The sequence below is a fragment of the Portunus trituberculatus genome, chromosome 23 (assembly GCF_017591435.1).
Source record: "Portunus trituberculatus isolate SZX2019 chromosome 23, ASM1759143v1, whole genome shotgun sequence".
In the NCBI taxonomy this organism is placed as follows: domain Eukaryota; kingdom Metazoa; phylum Arthropoda; class Malacostraca; order Decapoda; family Portunidae; genus Portunus; species Portunus trituberculatus.
In genome coordinates, this window is record NC_059277.1 from 2,460,001 (window position 1) to 2,476,572 (window position 16,572).

Genomic DNA, 16,572 nt, shown 5'->3' on the forward strand with positions numbered 1-16,572 from the left:
ACCTTGTCCCTCTTATCTCTATTCTTTTGTGTTTCTTAATCCCTATTTCTTTTTTCTTTACTTATCATTTGTTCTTTATTTCTTCATCTTTTCCTTTCTTCTTCCATTCTTTGCATTTATTTATTTCATTTTTCTATTTTATTCTTTGTTGTGGTTCTTCATTATTTTTTTCACTAATACCGTTATTTGGAATTCTTTTTTCTTCTTTTTCTTTTTTCCGTTTGTTTCATCTTATTTTTTTTTTCCGTTTGTTTTATCTCTTTTATCTTGTTTGCGCATCGAGTTCCTGTTTTTGTCTGGTCAGTCTCCATTTTCCATCACTTTTTTCCTCCTTATCTCTGTTATCTCGTCACCTCACCTCTGTGTGTTGTCATTTCAGACGCGTAACATTTCCTCTTCTTCCTCTGTCTTCCTGTCTTTTATCACCTTATCTATCATCCCTTCTATATCTGTTTCACCCACCTCCGTCCATCCAACCCTCCCGCTCTTGTCAGCCCATCTATCTACTTGTCTATCTAATCAAACACCTTTCTCTCTGATCTTCATTCACTCCCACTAGTCCTCCCTCCCTCTCCCTCTCCTTCCCTTTCACCTCCCTTCCCCTTTCTCTCTCTCTCTCTCTCTCTCTCTCTCTCTCTCTCTCTCTCTCTCTCTCTCTCTCTCTCTCTCTCTCTTTCTCGCGTGTTCATTCGATTATGTGAGTGAAAAAGAAGAGAAAGAGAAGAAGGAGGAGGAGGAAAAGGAAAAGCATTTGATTCTTCCGATAGAGAGGAGGAAAGAAGACAATGAAGGCAAGGGGAAGGAGAAGGAGAAGGAGGAGGAGGGAAAGGAGTAGAGAAAGAAAGAAATGGAGATAAAAGAAAGAACAGGAGGAAAAGGAGAGAAGTAGCTTGCGTGTACTTTTGATACGGAGTAGAAAGAAAAAAGAGAAGGAGGAGGAGAAGGAGGAGGAGGAGGAGAGAAGAAGAAGGAGAGTGACAGTTCTAGGGTGGCTGAGACGTCGGTCAATATATCACACAGGATTGCCAACTTTCCCGCTTGGTTTGTTTACGTTTCTCAGTAACTTCCTTCCTCTCTCTCTTCCTCTCCTCTTCTTCACCTCGTCCTTTCCTCCTTCCTTCTTCCTTCCTTCCTTCCTTCCTTCCTTCTCTTTTCTCCTTAATCGCATTGAATTACTGTTTTTCTCCTCGTAATTTTTTTCTAAGTATGTCATTTTCGTGGAATTCATTTTCTTTTATGGTGACTGCTATATATTTTTTTCTTTTGATTTTCCTTATTTTTATTTTACTTAAAGAGGAATTTTACATTTTTATGAATACGCATTTATTTACAGAGATTCGTCATGTGTGTGTGTGTGTGTGTGTGTGTGTGTGTGTGTGTGTGTGTGTGTGTGTGTGTGTGTGACTAGTAAAATCAATACAGGAAAGAACCCGATTTATTTGAGATGAAAATTACTTGCCAACCCACCTACCTATCTACCTACCTACTTCCACACACACACACAGACACACACACACACACACACACACACACACACACACACACACACACACACACACACACACACACACACACACACACACACACACACACACACACCAACGCAGTGAAATATGAAGCACGCCAAGAAAATGCGACAATTTCTCAGTTGGGTCGCCGTTGCCTAATCCGACAGGTGGCAGACAGAACAGAGAGGGCCAAACTTGCCCCGTCACCCTCGCCCGCTCGTCCTAAAGAGTTGAAACTGCCGCCTCCGCCCCTCGCATACTCCCCCTTAGGAACCCCCGGCGCAAGACCCGCTCTCCCCTGGCCTGAAAATCGAAGAGGAGGTTATTGGTTTTGTGATCCGCGTGGAGAACGATGAATCAAACAAACAATCGTAGCTCGTAAGTTGGCAGGAACCATGAATCATATGCCAATGCTCTTGCTCTACCGTCGCCTGCCTCTTCTACCTCTCCTCTACCTCTTCTCTACCTTTTCTTTGTCTCTTCTTCCTTTTTTTCCTACGTCCTTTATCTTCCAGTCTATATTCTCTTCTTTTTTTATTTTGTGTTTTTTTTTCTTTTCTGGCTTACTTTTTCGATTTCTTATAACTTTTCTTCTTTTTTGTTTTCCATTTATATTTTTTTCTATTTATCTACTCATATTATTTTCTCCTCTTATTTGCTTTTCCTGTCTCCAGTAACTTTTCTTCTACATCCTTTATTGTTCCTCTTGTTTTCTTTATTGTTTTATTTCTCTGTTTCTATTGGTTTCCTCTTCTCATCTATTTCTTTTCTATTTCCTTCACTTTTTTACTTTCTTTTCTACTTCTTCTATCTTTTTTTATAGCAATTACCTTTTCTTCCAATACTTTTACTTATTTTTACTTTCTATTCTGTCTCCTCCGACTTTTATTCCACATTCTTTTATTTTCTTCTATTTCTTTCACTTCTATATAGCTTTCTTCTGTCTCCTCTATACTCTCCTTAATTTTCCTCTATTTCTTCTACCTTCTTTATCTTCTTTGCTTTCTTTTTCTGTCTCCTCTACTCGTATTTTTTCCGTCTCTATCTTTTCTTTACTCACTCTTCTGTTATCTCCTTTCCTGTTTCATCTACCTTCTTCTCTTCTGCATCCTTTATATTTCATTCTGTCATTTCTGCATTTCTTCGTCTTCTTTTATTCCTAATTTTTCAATACCTACTTATTTATCATTATGGTTGCTATTTCTGTTATTATTGTTGCCATAATTTGCTGTTCTCTTTTCTACTTCCTTCTTTTCTACGATCCTTCTTCCTTCTCCAGCTTTACATTTTATCTGTCTACCATTACTTTATTTACCTTTATTTTCTCCCTGTACTCTTTTTTATTACTGTTTTTATTACTATTATTATTTTATCATTAGTACCATCATTAATAACGAGTTGAAATTTTAACCCTAGGAGTCTTCAGCATATCTCTTGTTAGTGGCTGTTGTTATAGTATTGTTGTTCAGGTTGTAGTGGTGTTGGTGGTGGTAATTATGACAGTTATAGACTAATCAGCGACGATTCATGAATTGGTGAGAGTGTAATGCGTTTTGTTGTGTGTGTGTGTGTGTGTGCGTGTGCGTGTCCGTGTGTGTGAGCGAGCGCGGCCATGCATGCGGGAGAAGTCACGAGCACACACAGGCATATGAGACTTTGAAGAGGAGGAGGAGGAGAAAGAAGAAGAAAAAGAAGAAGAAGAAGAAGAAGAGGAAAAAGAAGAAGAAGAAAGAGGAGGAGAAGGAGGAGGAGGATCGTGTTCTAATCACCGTCACATCGCCGCCGAGTCACCGTCGTCCTGTCCGCTTAAACCTAACGAAGTGAAATATTATCCCGGACCGCGCCTGACCCGACGAGGCCCTTGCGCGGCGCCTTTGCTCTCCACTACTCCATCAGGCGCTTGTTTAGGGACACCGCTGACAATAAGGGCGTGAGAGGCGGCCAGCGGTGAGCCCTTGAGTGTAGCTTCGAGTGAGAAGAAGTGAGACCATTATAAAGTTGAGAGCCTTCTTCAGGAGTGAGTAAAAGAGAGTTCAGGAGTGAGTGGGTGTGGTAAGGTGCGTTAGGTGAGTAATTAAGGTACTCAGGTGCTAAGGGTTAAAGTGAAAGGTAATTGGGTGCTGAGTGCGAGGTGTAGGAGTGTTAGTTTGAGGTGAGTGAGGGTGTTACAGGTGTGTTTAGGTGTACTGCGAGTAGTTAACGTGCTAAGGTGTCATGTGTGGAAGTGAGAGGTAGTTAAGAGTGGATTCTGAGCTTTAAGAGTGTTAGTTTAAGATGAGTGAATGTGTTAAGGTGTGTTAAGGTATGTTTAGGTGAGTAATTAGTGTGTTTAGGTGGTTCAGTTTAGAGTAATTAGCTTGACCTAGAATTGATGCTAAGAATGTTAAGATTAGTTTTTAGAATCTATGCTTTTCTTTTATTTTTCTCTAATTGTTCTGTGTTTTGATTCCTTTTACTCGTTTTAATAATTTTGTGTTATTTATTTTCTTAGGATTTCTAGATTATGTGATTTTTAAAGAAACTGTCAGTGCCATTTTTAAGAAGTTCTATTTCAATTTGTTATTTCTGTGGTTTTCTTTCTTTCTTTTTTTTTTTTTTTGTCAAGTTTCTACTACTTACTGTTTATCGTTTAGTCTCTGTTATTCATTCTTTTCTTCCTTTTGTATTTTGTTTTGACATTTTTTTTTAGGGTTTGTTTAAGTTTCTTCTCTTACATCTAATATCGTTTGGTTTAGTTCATTCTTCTATTCTTTGATTACTTTCATTTCCTCTTTTTTTCCCCTCTTGTTTGTGCGTCGTGTTGCTTTATCTCGAGTCATGATGATGCGAGTGTCATTTTTTTCTTTCTTTCTCTCTTCTATCTTTTTTCTTTACCCGGAGGTATCAATGAAGCAAGTATTGTCCTCCGCCTGCATCTATTGTCTCCTGATTATTTGAGCCTTGTAACACACACACACACACACACACACACACACACACACAGAGAGAGAGAGAGAGAGAGAGAGAGGTAAATTTTCATTTTTATTATTATTTATCTATTTCTTATTGGAGTATTTATTCTCTAACTCAATGATCTTTGATTAATTCAGGGATTTTTCTATTCATTTTATCTCTCTCTCTCTCTCTCTCTCTCTCTCTCTCTCTTAGATTCCATGTTTAGAATTAAGTTTCTTTCTCTTCATTTCGAGTATTTCCTCTCACCTTCCCATAACTCCCCTTCTCTACTCACCCTCTACCCAGCATCTACTCTTATCCCTCCAGCCCATCACCTCGACGCCCTCCCTCCCTCCCTCCCCAATCACTATGACCCCACCTATCCCTCCCCCTCTCACCTTGACCCCCTCCCCACCTACTCACTGCAGGACAACATCCCCCGGGTAATAAAATGGCTGTCAGTTTTGAGTGTCAGAAACATCCAGGTTACACACACACACACACACACACACACACACACACACACACACACACACACTCTCTCTCTCTCTCTCTCTCTCTCTTCTAATTAGCATGCTTTCCTTATAAAATAGACGTTTTCTTACTTTTATTTTGGTGTGTTACGTTTTTGTGTTATATATTTGTGTTTGTTGTACTTTCTTTTGTATAAACGAAGTGTGTTTTGTCCGTCTTTGTTGTGTTGCATTAGTGATGTGACGTGGAAAGGAAAGGAAAACTTGAGATTAGTTAATACGATTTTCATAATTTTTTTTCTTGGAGCTGAAATAAAGATTAGATACACAAAAGTAAATAAGTAAATGAATAGACAAGGAAATAAGTGAATGCAGCTAAATGAAATGCAGGTAAAAATTGATAATGGTAGAACTAATAATGGTGATAACTACTGCTGTTAATCTACTACTGATACTACTACTTCTACTACTACTAACACTATCACAACCACCACTACTACTACTACTACTGCTACTACCACTACCACTACCACTACCACTACCACTACCATTACTAACTGCAACAACTCCACCACTACCACCACCACCACCACCACCACCAGCAACAACAACAACAACAACAAACAAAATCAGACTAACTACACCTAATAAAAAGAAAAGGAAAACGAATAACAAGTAAATAGGAAAACGAACAAATCTAAGTCAAGGAAGGTGTGCAGCGCTGGCCCATTCGTTGTGAAAGAATAAACTCTGCCGCGATAATTGTCAAAAGTGATTGATTTACTGAGCTGCAAGGGAGTTGGTAGTGCCTCGAGGAACAAACCCGGTCACTCATCATTCTTTCCTTCACTTATATCATAGCGAGAGGCGCGCGAGGAATGAGTAATGGGGTAGAAAGAATTGCACTGATGGGAGAAAGAGAGAGAGAGAGAGAGAGAGAGAGAGAGAGAGAGAGAGAGAGAGAGAGAGAGAGAGAGAGAGAGAGAGAGAGAGAGAGACAAACAAAGACAAAGACAGACAGATAGACAGACAGACAGACAGAAAGACAAACAAAGACAGAATGAAAGACAGACAGACAGACAGACAGACAGACAGACAGACAGACAAAGACAGAAAGACAGAAAGACAGAAAGACAGAGAGAGAGAGAGAGAGAGAGAGAGAGAGAGAAAGAGAAAGTTGATTTATGAATACGAAAGATTAAAATAAATAGAAAAAATAAACATGATTCAAGAGGTCTACTAATTCATTTTTTTCCCTTCCTTTAACTTTAATTGCTTTAAGAGAAGAGTGTTAGAATGTTTTTTTTTTATTTAATCTTATCTATTAATCTTTTTAAGCAACTTAGAACTATAATTTTGCTTTTTTCTCTTTCTAAATTACTTTTTTTCTATTTTTCACCTCTTTTTTTTACTTAAACTGTGTCGAAAGAGGAATATCAGAACGTCGTAAGAAAAAATTATCTCTTACCTTTTTCTTTTTTTTTTTTTTTTTTTTTTAGGAGTAACAAAAACTGCAAATTTTTCCTCCCTGTATCTGTTTTCCGTCTTCCTGTGACTCCAGCTACTTCAAGAGAGGGATACCTTGAACGTACCTGGAATTCATCTTAATTCTCTTTACCTTTTAAACTTTCCGGAAAGCCACTAATTTGTGTTTCTTTTATTTTTTTTTTTCTGTCGTTTTCTGGTTGCTAGTTGTTCTCATGCATAAAAGTAATAGAGTAATAGAGTAATGAACGCTTCGATAATCATTAATCGAATGGAAGATGGGAAGAGAAAGAGAGCCAGTTAATTAAAAAATGTATCTAATTATTGTACATAAACAGATTACTGTGCTATGAATGAAGAAATCAAAGCGCAGCAATGGAGGAATAATGAAAAGAAATAGAAAATATCACAGTGAAAGTAAGATTGAGAAAAAAATGGAAAGAAAGAATATCAAATAAAATTAAGGAGACGAAGAAAATCAGAATGAGAGAAGATTAAGAAAGAAAAGGAAAGGAATAATATCACAATGAAAAAATGGCATAAAAAATAGTTATTGAGAAGAAACGAAAGTGAGCCTAGGACGTAGCAATAACTAACGATCTTACAACAAAACCACACATACTGAACCCAACCTGTAGAATACAACAACGTGTATAACTAATAAATGTATAACGAAATCTCCTCCATGACCATACACCCTATGACCGCCCTCCCCCCCAACACACAAACTCATTACCACTAGTACTACAATCTGAAACAAACATTCACTAGGTACAAGGTAAGATATAAGTAAGACGCTCCCTGTAATGATCTGTCCCTCTTTAGTCAGTACACTCGGTCCCCTGTCGCGTGGTTGGGTTCAGATCACCTTGTCCCTCAGATGAAGTTATTCCGCCAAGGAGTTTAATGCCTCGGGTACAAAGACTGATTCGTTGTCGTGGTGTCCGGGGCGGCAGAAGCTGAATGTTAATGTTGTTTTAGCTCGTGGCTGTGCTGTGTCTCTTGTTTGCTGTTCGTGTTTTGAGTAATGGTACGAATGATGTCAGTGATTAATGGACGGGTGGTGCATCGTGGTGGTAGTGGTGGTGGTGGTGGTGATAATGATAATAATATAAAATAATAACTGATGATAATAAAAGGCTCGCTTCGTGGTGCTTGAATAATCCAAAGGAACGAGAAGCGCGGAAACATGACAATCATTACGCACAGCCAACATGACACAATATTCGTCAATCTTTATCTCCTTTTCTTTCTTTCCGCTCGATGTCGGAGACGTGCCGCCGGCCTTCCGGTAATTGGTGCGTATCGATGGCCAAGTACTCGATAGTGTGTGTGTGTGTGTGTGTGTGTGTGTGTGTGTGTGTGTGTGTGTGTGTGTTCTATAGACCTCAAATGCTTCCGTTGTGGTGGTGAATTGTGAAATATATCTTGTCTGACAACATAGGCCTATAGCCTTCCCACGATTTCTTTTTCACAGTATTCCCGGCGCTCCGTGTGTCAGACGTGTGGGTGTCCACATGTCGATCAGTGGTAACAAATGTGCGCCATTACTGTGGCTTTGTTGTGTTTCTCCGGACAACAGGTCTCTTCGCCACCGCCTCCGTGCCGCCAGTGCTGGGCTGCGGTCCGCCGCTGGCTGCTGCTTCTGATGAGTGCCGCAGAATTCGCACTGCCCATCCTATTGCTGTTTGTGCTGTCTGAGCACTACATGGTTGTGCGTTCCTCACTCATCTGCAGGATGTTGCGACCAGGACATGAGACTGGCGGTGGTGGTGCTGCACACTTTATGATGACTCAACCTGACATATGCTGCCAGCCAGCCTGTCAGTCTTTCTCCTTTCCTTCACAGTTCACTCAGTCCATTCTCATCTTCGGTTCTCTCTTCCGCAGGAACTTCGGGGCGCGGTGCGCCAAGTGTTGCCGCAGCATCGGCGCCGCGGACTGGGTGCGGCGGGCGCGGGACCGTGTTTACCACCTCGCCTGTTTCGCCTGCGATGCCTGCAAACGGCAGCTCAGCACCGGCGAGGAGTTTGCGCTTCACGACAGCCGTGTGTTGTGCAAGCAGCACTACCTGGAGTCCATCGAGGGCGGAGCGACAAGCAATGACGGTGAGTGTCAGGCGGCGTTGGTGGTGGAGCATCTCGGCATTGCCTCGCCTACACCACCGCCTCCTCCCGCCCATGCTGTCTCTATAGGCATGTTCCTTTCTTGTCCTCCAGCAGTCTGCAACACTGCAGACCACCTTTGTCCTCCCGCCAGCTTCCCCCGCCGCTATGAAGCGTCCTATTGATCCCTGCCGGTGCCGGGCCGCTGCCCGATCACCTGTGTCGGCACGGACTCGGCCCCTCCTTTTCTTGGTTCAGCCTCGCCTGTCCCTCTTAATTTCTTGCCCTTGTTTTAATAGTGTATGTTGTACTACTGATTTCTTGACTTTGTTATTACTTCATTCATGGCGGCATTGTTGCCAATGTTCGCTGTTGTTGCTACGCCTGTTGCTACTGCTGCCGCTACTGTTACTGCTACTGCTATTACTATGCTGCTATTAAGAACTCATATTTTAGCACTTGAAGCAACACTGCTATCTTGATGTGATCTCACAGATTGCTAACAAATAGTCGTTAGGTGATCACAGATAACATAAATAATCAGATTGGTAGCTCGGCATTTAAAAGATAAGACATACGCATAGCCCTTTTTTTTAGACGGGAAAGTAGAAAGCCAGACACATACAGCCCTAGCTAACGTTGGTTCCCTCGGTCCACAGAGAACACAGACGGAGAAGGCAGCCAGCGGAAGAGTAAGCGGGTGAGGACAACCTTCACTGATGAGCAGCTGCAGGTACTTCAGGCGAATTTCCAGATCGACTCCAACCCGGACAGCCAAGACCTGGAGAGGATCGCGCAGTTGACGGGCCTCAGCAAGAGAGTCACGCAGGTGTGGTTCCAGAACTCCCGCGCTAGACAGAAGAAACACATGTCCTCCAAGAAACAGCAGCAGGGTGAGTCAGGGAAGGTGGAGATGTGGACAAGAAGGCGTGGCGTGATGACAGACGTGTGTTTGTGTGTTTAGGTGATCGACGTGTGTCTGAGCGGCGGGAGGGAGTCGAGGCGGAGGGGAAGAATTAAGTCAAGAGATGCTGGCGTAGAGAGAGCGAGAGGGAGGAGAGGGGAAGGGAAAAGACACACTCACCACCACCCACCTCGCGAATATTTTCCGTTTCATTTTTGATACTACACATGTCATGTGACGTAATTACCGATGAATGGCGTGTGATTGGCCCAACATTGTCACGTGACTCAATTTCCCGGCCATTGAGGGGCACGTGTCGGCTGACTCAATTTTGACGCAGTAATGAAGAGGGCGAGAGCCGCGCCGCGCCGCACCGCGTCAGGGGTCGGCGAGCCGCGGCGGTGTGCTGCCCGATCTTGTTAGAGGCGACAAGACTCCCCGCACACCTGCCCGCGCTGCACACCTGAGATAACAAGAAGACCTCAACAAAATCCCACAGCAAGTTAAATTGATTCCTGATGAGGTGTAAAATATTAAGAATTCTCCTGCTCTCGTTTTATTAAATTATTTAGCGCGTGTATCGTGTGTTTGCAAGATTATTTGGATGCGAGGGAAAAACTTTCAGTTCTTTTTTTTGTTACATACGGATCAGTAAACGAATTTGTATCTGCAGTGAATAAAGTAATGAATGTACACGTAACGAAGAGAGGGAAAAATAAATATGTAAATTAATTTAAATATTTCACGCATGTGGGGGCGATATTGGCGACACGATGCCGGCGGAGGTGCGATATGTATACATAAACCTGTAGAGAGAGAGAGAGAGAGAGAGAGAATATCCAACCCAACCCAACCCAACACTTACATCGCATTTAGTAATCTCTCTCTAACATTACATTCTCCACGCCACATAAGCTTCACCCAAAAAGCGCAGGTATGTAAACTCGTCGGCAGGACCTGAACACCTGCATTTCTGGTGAACATCTCTCCTGCAATCCAAATACTGTCAATTATCACACTCCACTAGGAACGCTAATTAGATTTTGCCTCCGTCTACTCCCTTGGAAATCCGACAGTGTGTGTGTGTGTGTGTGTGTGTGTGTGTGTGTGTGTGTGTTCCGCCCTAATTGTTCATTGGCATCGGCACGGCAGTCGCGGGGTATCGAATGAGGGAATGTGATTAAGGAGCAATGTGTTGTTAGCTACTGTTGGTGGTTGTGATGGTGGTGGTGGTGGTGGTGGTTAGATTACGAATAAGTGAATTCTTTGGTACTCTTGTTTGCTATTTATGTTTAGTGTTTTATTTTTATTTTGTTTGTTGCATTTTTTTGTGTGTGTTGCGTGCTTGCAGAGATGTTACTAATGTTACTGTAATTACTACTTTTACTATTGCTATTACTACTACAACTACTACTTCTTCTACATTTACTACTACTACTACTACTACTACTACTACTACTACTACTACTACTACTACTACTACTACTTCTACTACTACTTCTACTTCTACTTCTACTTCTACTTCTACTACTACTACTACTACTACTACTACTACTACTACTACTACTACTACTACTATACTACTGCTGCTACTACTACTACTACTACTACTACTACTACTACTACTACTACTACTACTACTACTACAACCACCATCCCCACGACAACAACTGCTACCTTCACCAGTATCCCCACAACCACCACCACCACGACCACCACCACCACCACCTCCTTTCCCTCCTTCCCAGCTTTGCCTCTCGACCCTCTTCCCCTTGAGGCTCGCCCCGCCCCCGCCCGTCATCTTTTCCTCCCTCGTTAGTAGTGTTTGCTCCCCGTCACTGGCTGAGCTAATCGACCACAATTAAGGAAGAGATCGTTATCATCCTCGACAGCCACCTCCCTCAACTTTTCCTGTCAGACAAGAGCGCCTTCTTCCCTCTCCCACTCCCTCTGTCCCCTTGTCTCCCTCCCTACCTTCCATTCACCCTTTCCTTTCCCAAATCATCTGCTAGTCATTCTCTTTCTCTTTCTTTCCGTCTCTCCGTGTCTGTCTCTTCGCTTCTCTCTTGGTTGTTTTCTCTCCCCTCTCTTTCGTTGATTTCTCTCTCTCTCTCTCTCTCTCTCTCTCTCTCTCTCTCTCTCTCTCTCTCTCTCTCTCTCTCTCTCTCTCTCTCTCTCTCTCTCTCTCTCTCTCTCTCTCTCTCTCTCTCCAGCTTACTCTACTGTTAAGATCTAAAACTATTCATATCTTACAAAATATATTTACATTTACTTGTGTTTTGAGGCACGTAACTGTTTTAGTGAGGCTGTCATCCATTTATCTCTCTCTCTCTCTCTCTCTCTCTCTCTCTCTCTCTCTCTCTCTCTCTCTCTGCTCGTATGGTTATTAATATTGCTGTGTTCGTCGCCTTGCTCATTAACTCTTCTTCCCCTTCAGGAGTGGACCGCGCCCTGCAGGACATGAACGGCTCCCTGGCACGAAGCATCGACCTTCACTTCATGTACTCCTTCAGACCCCACAGTGTTGGTTAGTGACCACCCTTACTCGTTATGTGTTTTTTTTTTCTTTTTTTTTCAACTTGTTCATTAATTTTGTTGGTTTCTTTATTCATTTTTTCTACTTTTATGTTTGCGTCTTATTATCCTTTCTTTCTTTCTTTATTCTTTATTTTTTCTTTATTTTTTCTTTCTTTATGAAATCAGTTTTCTTTTTTTTTCTTTTTTTCTTTCTTTTTTAGCAGTCTTTCATTCATTTTTTCTATCTTTCTATCCATCTTACTTTCCTTCCTCTTATCATTCTTTCATCCTTTCTTTCTCTATCTATTTGTTTCTTTTTTTCTTCCGTTTATTCATTTAGTTATCTATTTACTTCGAAAATACGAAATGATATTTGTATCACTATAAGATTTCATTTAAGTCTCACTTTACATTTCCATCCTTTAATTTTATTTTGCGGTTTGGAATATTATATTGAGTCATAATTATTTTTTTTTCTCTGCGGGTTTACAATTCCTATGATATTATTACATATCTCTACATATTTATTTCGAGCTATTTATTCTATTATGTGCCTTCAAAGTATTTTGTTATCCAATAATCTTTATATCTCTATTAATTGTCATTTTTCTTTTTTTTTTTTATCTCTCTCTCTCTCTCTCTCTCTCTCTCTCTCTCTCTCTCTCTCTCTCTCTCTCTCTCTCTCTCTCTCTCTCTCTCTCTCTCTTTCTCTGCCTTTTCATCCATCCGTTTTTCATAACGTTACTGAATTCCTTATTTTCTTCTAACTCTCTTATTTTACCCAATACTTTTTTTCACACTGTCCCATTCTCCAGCACTTTCTCACGCCCACGTTCCCCATCCACAGAACCCGATGACTCCTCTTCGCCCGAGACGCCCATAATGACGATGATGCATGGGGAGGTGTGACGTCACGCTCTGGGGTGAGGCGCGTCCCGTTGAAAAGGTTTATCCCCCTCCCCGGAGCACCAGCAAGACCAAGACCGAGACCCAAACGTCGCTTTATTGTTTACACGCTGTCAGGAGAAAGCGGAGAGATGAAGAGATGGACGGACGGAATAAGAGGGAGGGAAAGATTCGCGTATTCTTTCTCCTCCTCTTCCTCTTCTCTTTTCTTGTCTTTTCTCTCCGTTAGCTGTCAAATTTTTATTTTTGCGATTCATTGGTTATTGTTACTGTCTCTCTCTCTCTCTCTCTCTCTCTCTCTCTCTCTCTCTCTCTCTGGAAAAAAAAAATTGAATTTTTAACAAGGAACATTATATACTGCTTTATTTCCTCATTTCTTCTTCTTCTTCTTCTTCTTCTTCTTCTTCTTTTCTTCTTCTTCAGCAGTGTTATATGATACAGATTATTACATTTTCTGCACATTTATTACCTTTTATTTCTTTCGCTGTACGTTTAACTCACCATCACATATCACTATTACCATCATCCGCCACCATTACCATTCTGTCACCATCACTGTCATAACCACCACCATCATCACCATCACCACTGATGCCGCCATCATTATCATTCACTCATCGTCACCATCATCAGTATATATATGTAGTTATAATGTTCATAGTGGTAGCTGTGTCAGAGTACTAAATGTGTCTTTCAGTGTTCATTGTACAGTGATGGGATGCTGAGTGCTGAGTGCTGAGAGGTGTGTTGTGGTGCTGGGGGCCGACTGCTGATTCACGTATATGCTGATCCGTCAACAGCATTCATTTTTTTTATTCATCTGTGTTCAATTTATCGTCAATTATTTTTTTCTTCTATTGAGTTCAAGGATTTATGTTAACGGATAATGAACTGTAACTGTCACGCTTCATTATATCACTCTTTTTTTTTCTAGGTTACTTCTGCATAATTTGTCGATTTGTTTTTTTGTTTTTTTTTTCTTTTCTCTCTCTCTCTCTTCTATTAAAGATATCATGTTGCTGGATAATGAACTGTAAATCATGTGCTTCATTATATTACTCAAATTCTCCTCGTCACTTATAATTACATGATGCAAAATCGCGAATAACTCAGACAGTTGATGTTTCTGTTGCTTGCTGGCATTTATTATTACAAAAAAGATTTCGTATGTTAGTAACGCAATGGTTTATTTGATATACCGTGGTACAAATCATTTATCCAAGTAGTCCCTACCTGCTGTTACTGCTGCTGCTGCTGCTGCTGCTGCCGATCGTGATATCAGTTCTGGTCTGGAAACAAGACAGGTTGTATGTCCTTCCTTTGTGATCCAACAGACGTCGTTGTTTATCTATATGTAGTTATATATAATGTTGTGTCGATCTTTAATGTAATGCAAGACATCTTGGAGGAAGTGTTTGTCATAATGTGAAGGATAATTCAAGTATTTACGAAATGTCTACAATGGACGGAAAGTTCCTAGTTCATGTCGGATTGTGTTCACTTCCCACGTGGAGCTTCGCTGTGACGGTGCGAGGCGCGGCGCATCTCTGCCCTGCTGTTGTCTGTGCTGCGGTAAGTGTCTATGGTGTAATGTCTCAACTTAGTTTTTTTCCATCATTATTATTGTGAAGGAAAATTACGTAAGATTAAAAGTTCCCTTTCGGGACAGGACGGCTACTCGATAAACCCGAAGGTTCACCATGGAGCTCGAATCATTAAGAGCAATTATGGCAAAAAGATGCTCGAACGAATGTCTGTTATTACTAAATATAACATAATCGTTCAAAGCTTTAACGATAATGGACTGCCTGACGACTATATATACACAACCATAATGACAGAAGACTTAACGAAGAACAATGCACTGTTTGTAAATACGTGTCTATTAGTATGCGAAACGACAATTCAATGTTGAAAAGATAATCATCTATTCAAAGACCGTGAATTGACACCGTCATGAAGATGTTGCGAAACAACCCGCGCAATGCAGCGAGAAGTGATGCAGGAAGGGACTACTTGCTGAGCCAAGTTGTATCGTGGTATTTATTGAACATCGTAAACGACACCTCGAATCAGACTTGACTTTTTCCACAAGGCTGATTATTATACTCTAGCGTTTAATTGTTTGCCTCGAAAGTATAATTTGCAATTGGTTTGGAGTAGTTCTTATGATACACAGCTATTTCTCTTTCAAATCACTTCCTTGGCATAATCAATAATTTCGTTATGGAGACATAATTTGTCAATTTTCCCTTGAATACCGAAGTGCTTACTAGTCACTTCTATCCTTCAATTCATACACTAGAGATAATCAGTCTTTCCATCGAGTAAGCCTGATTCCTGTGAATCAGCAGCCGCGTAAGCCACTCCCATGGTAGTGACTAAGCCCTAAGGCGACCATATGCATCACCCCCCTCCCACAACACACGTGCCGGCTGTCCCAGTGTCACCAGTGCTTACATTCCACAAGGTACCTGTGAGTGCCACTGGACCCACCTAGATCCACCTGGACCCCTGCATAGTTGAGGAGCTTGGGATGGTTCTGTGAGATATGCATTTGTTTACAGTTGCTGGAGGTCAGCAGGAGGGACAAGAAAGATGTGCTGGTAACTTTGCGGAATCACGCTTGTCTCTCTGTGAAGGATGAAAGTTTTAGGAAACTATTCCCATTGTTAATTAAATTAATTACTACTTAGAGAATTCAGTATGTTAGAAAGTTCATTACTTTATCAGAGAAAAGGACATGCAACTAGTCTGTTAAAATATCATATTTCATTATTGTCATGCCATGGAACATCATGTAGGTGCTTACACTGGAAAATATATCTGAAGGTGGAGCAAAACTGTCCCGTGAGGAGCCTTGGCAGGATATCTTATTTCCAAGGCTACTCACGGAAGCAAGACGATACATTGCCAAACGAATGAGACTTGCTAAGCCTTTAGTGGATTCTGTTCAGTCTTGGCTATTTTGTCACTGTAGCTATAACGTCATTACTCCTTGTCATTGCAGCTAGTACATAACCTGACTTCCGTGTAGCACCACCTAACTCCTAAAGAATCCGACAGTATAATGGAGAAGAATGGTGTCACCAGAATTAAAAAAAAAAAAAAAAAAAAATCTTTTTCCGCCACAGTGAGACATGCGTGACTCTGTAATACCACCCATGTGTTTGTGCTGTAAAATATTATGTAGGATCTCTAATGTAGCGTTTACTTAACTTTTAAGTCAAAAAGGGATGCGTTTCCTTTGTTCGCGAAAGGAATTTGTCTATCCTGTGCATCTAGTTCAGCTGAGCCAAAGACAAAGTTATTAATGGTGTGTGCTTCAACTTGCTCCCACACTCATGGATTTGTACTCACAGCAGCTTGTTTCCCTGATCATTATTAGTGTTAGGATTTTGAGCTGTAGAACTAACACACTAACCAGCAAGTGACCACCCCTCCACCACCCGGAAGTCGCCGCTACCACTACCACCACCACCACCACATAGGGTGCACCTCTTGGAATATACAAGAACATGCGGAAAGCCAGCACAGCAGACATACACGTGATATTGCATATATTGTGTATCGTTATATATGCTGTGGTCATGTATGGTCCCTATGGTTCCTTTCTCTTTATTTATCCTCAACTCGCTCTTACTGAGTGCATCAACATCACGATACCTGAGGATATTAAAGGAAATAGCGACAGCCAAAGTAGAAATCTTATTATGATGGTCCTGTTTATACTTACATTA

At 41.2% G+C, this 16,572-nt stretch overlaps 1 protein-coding gene across 1 annotated transcript in view; it reads left to right on the forward strand.

The window, feature by feature from the left end:
• Positions 1 to 16,572, forward strand: part of LOC123507905 (LIM/homeobox protein Awh-like) — a 60,483-nt gene that overhangs the window by 40,149 nt on the left and 3,762 nt on the right. The window contains exons 4-7 of the mRNA XM_045261211.1: positions 8,291 to 8,508; positions 9,165 to 9,398; positions 11,847 to 11,936; positions 12,774 to 14,404. Of these exons, the coding sequence (XP_045117146.1) occupies positions 8,291 to 8,508; positions 9,165 to 9,398; positions 11,847 to 11,936; positions 12,774 to 12,835 (604 nt within the window). The 3' untranslated portion in view covers positions 12,836 to 14,404. The remainder of the gene's footprint in view (positions 1 to 8,290; positions 8,509 to 9,164; positions 9,399 to 11,846; positions 11,937 to 12,773; positions 14,405 to 16,572) is intronic.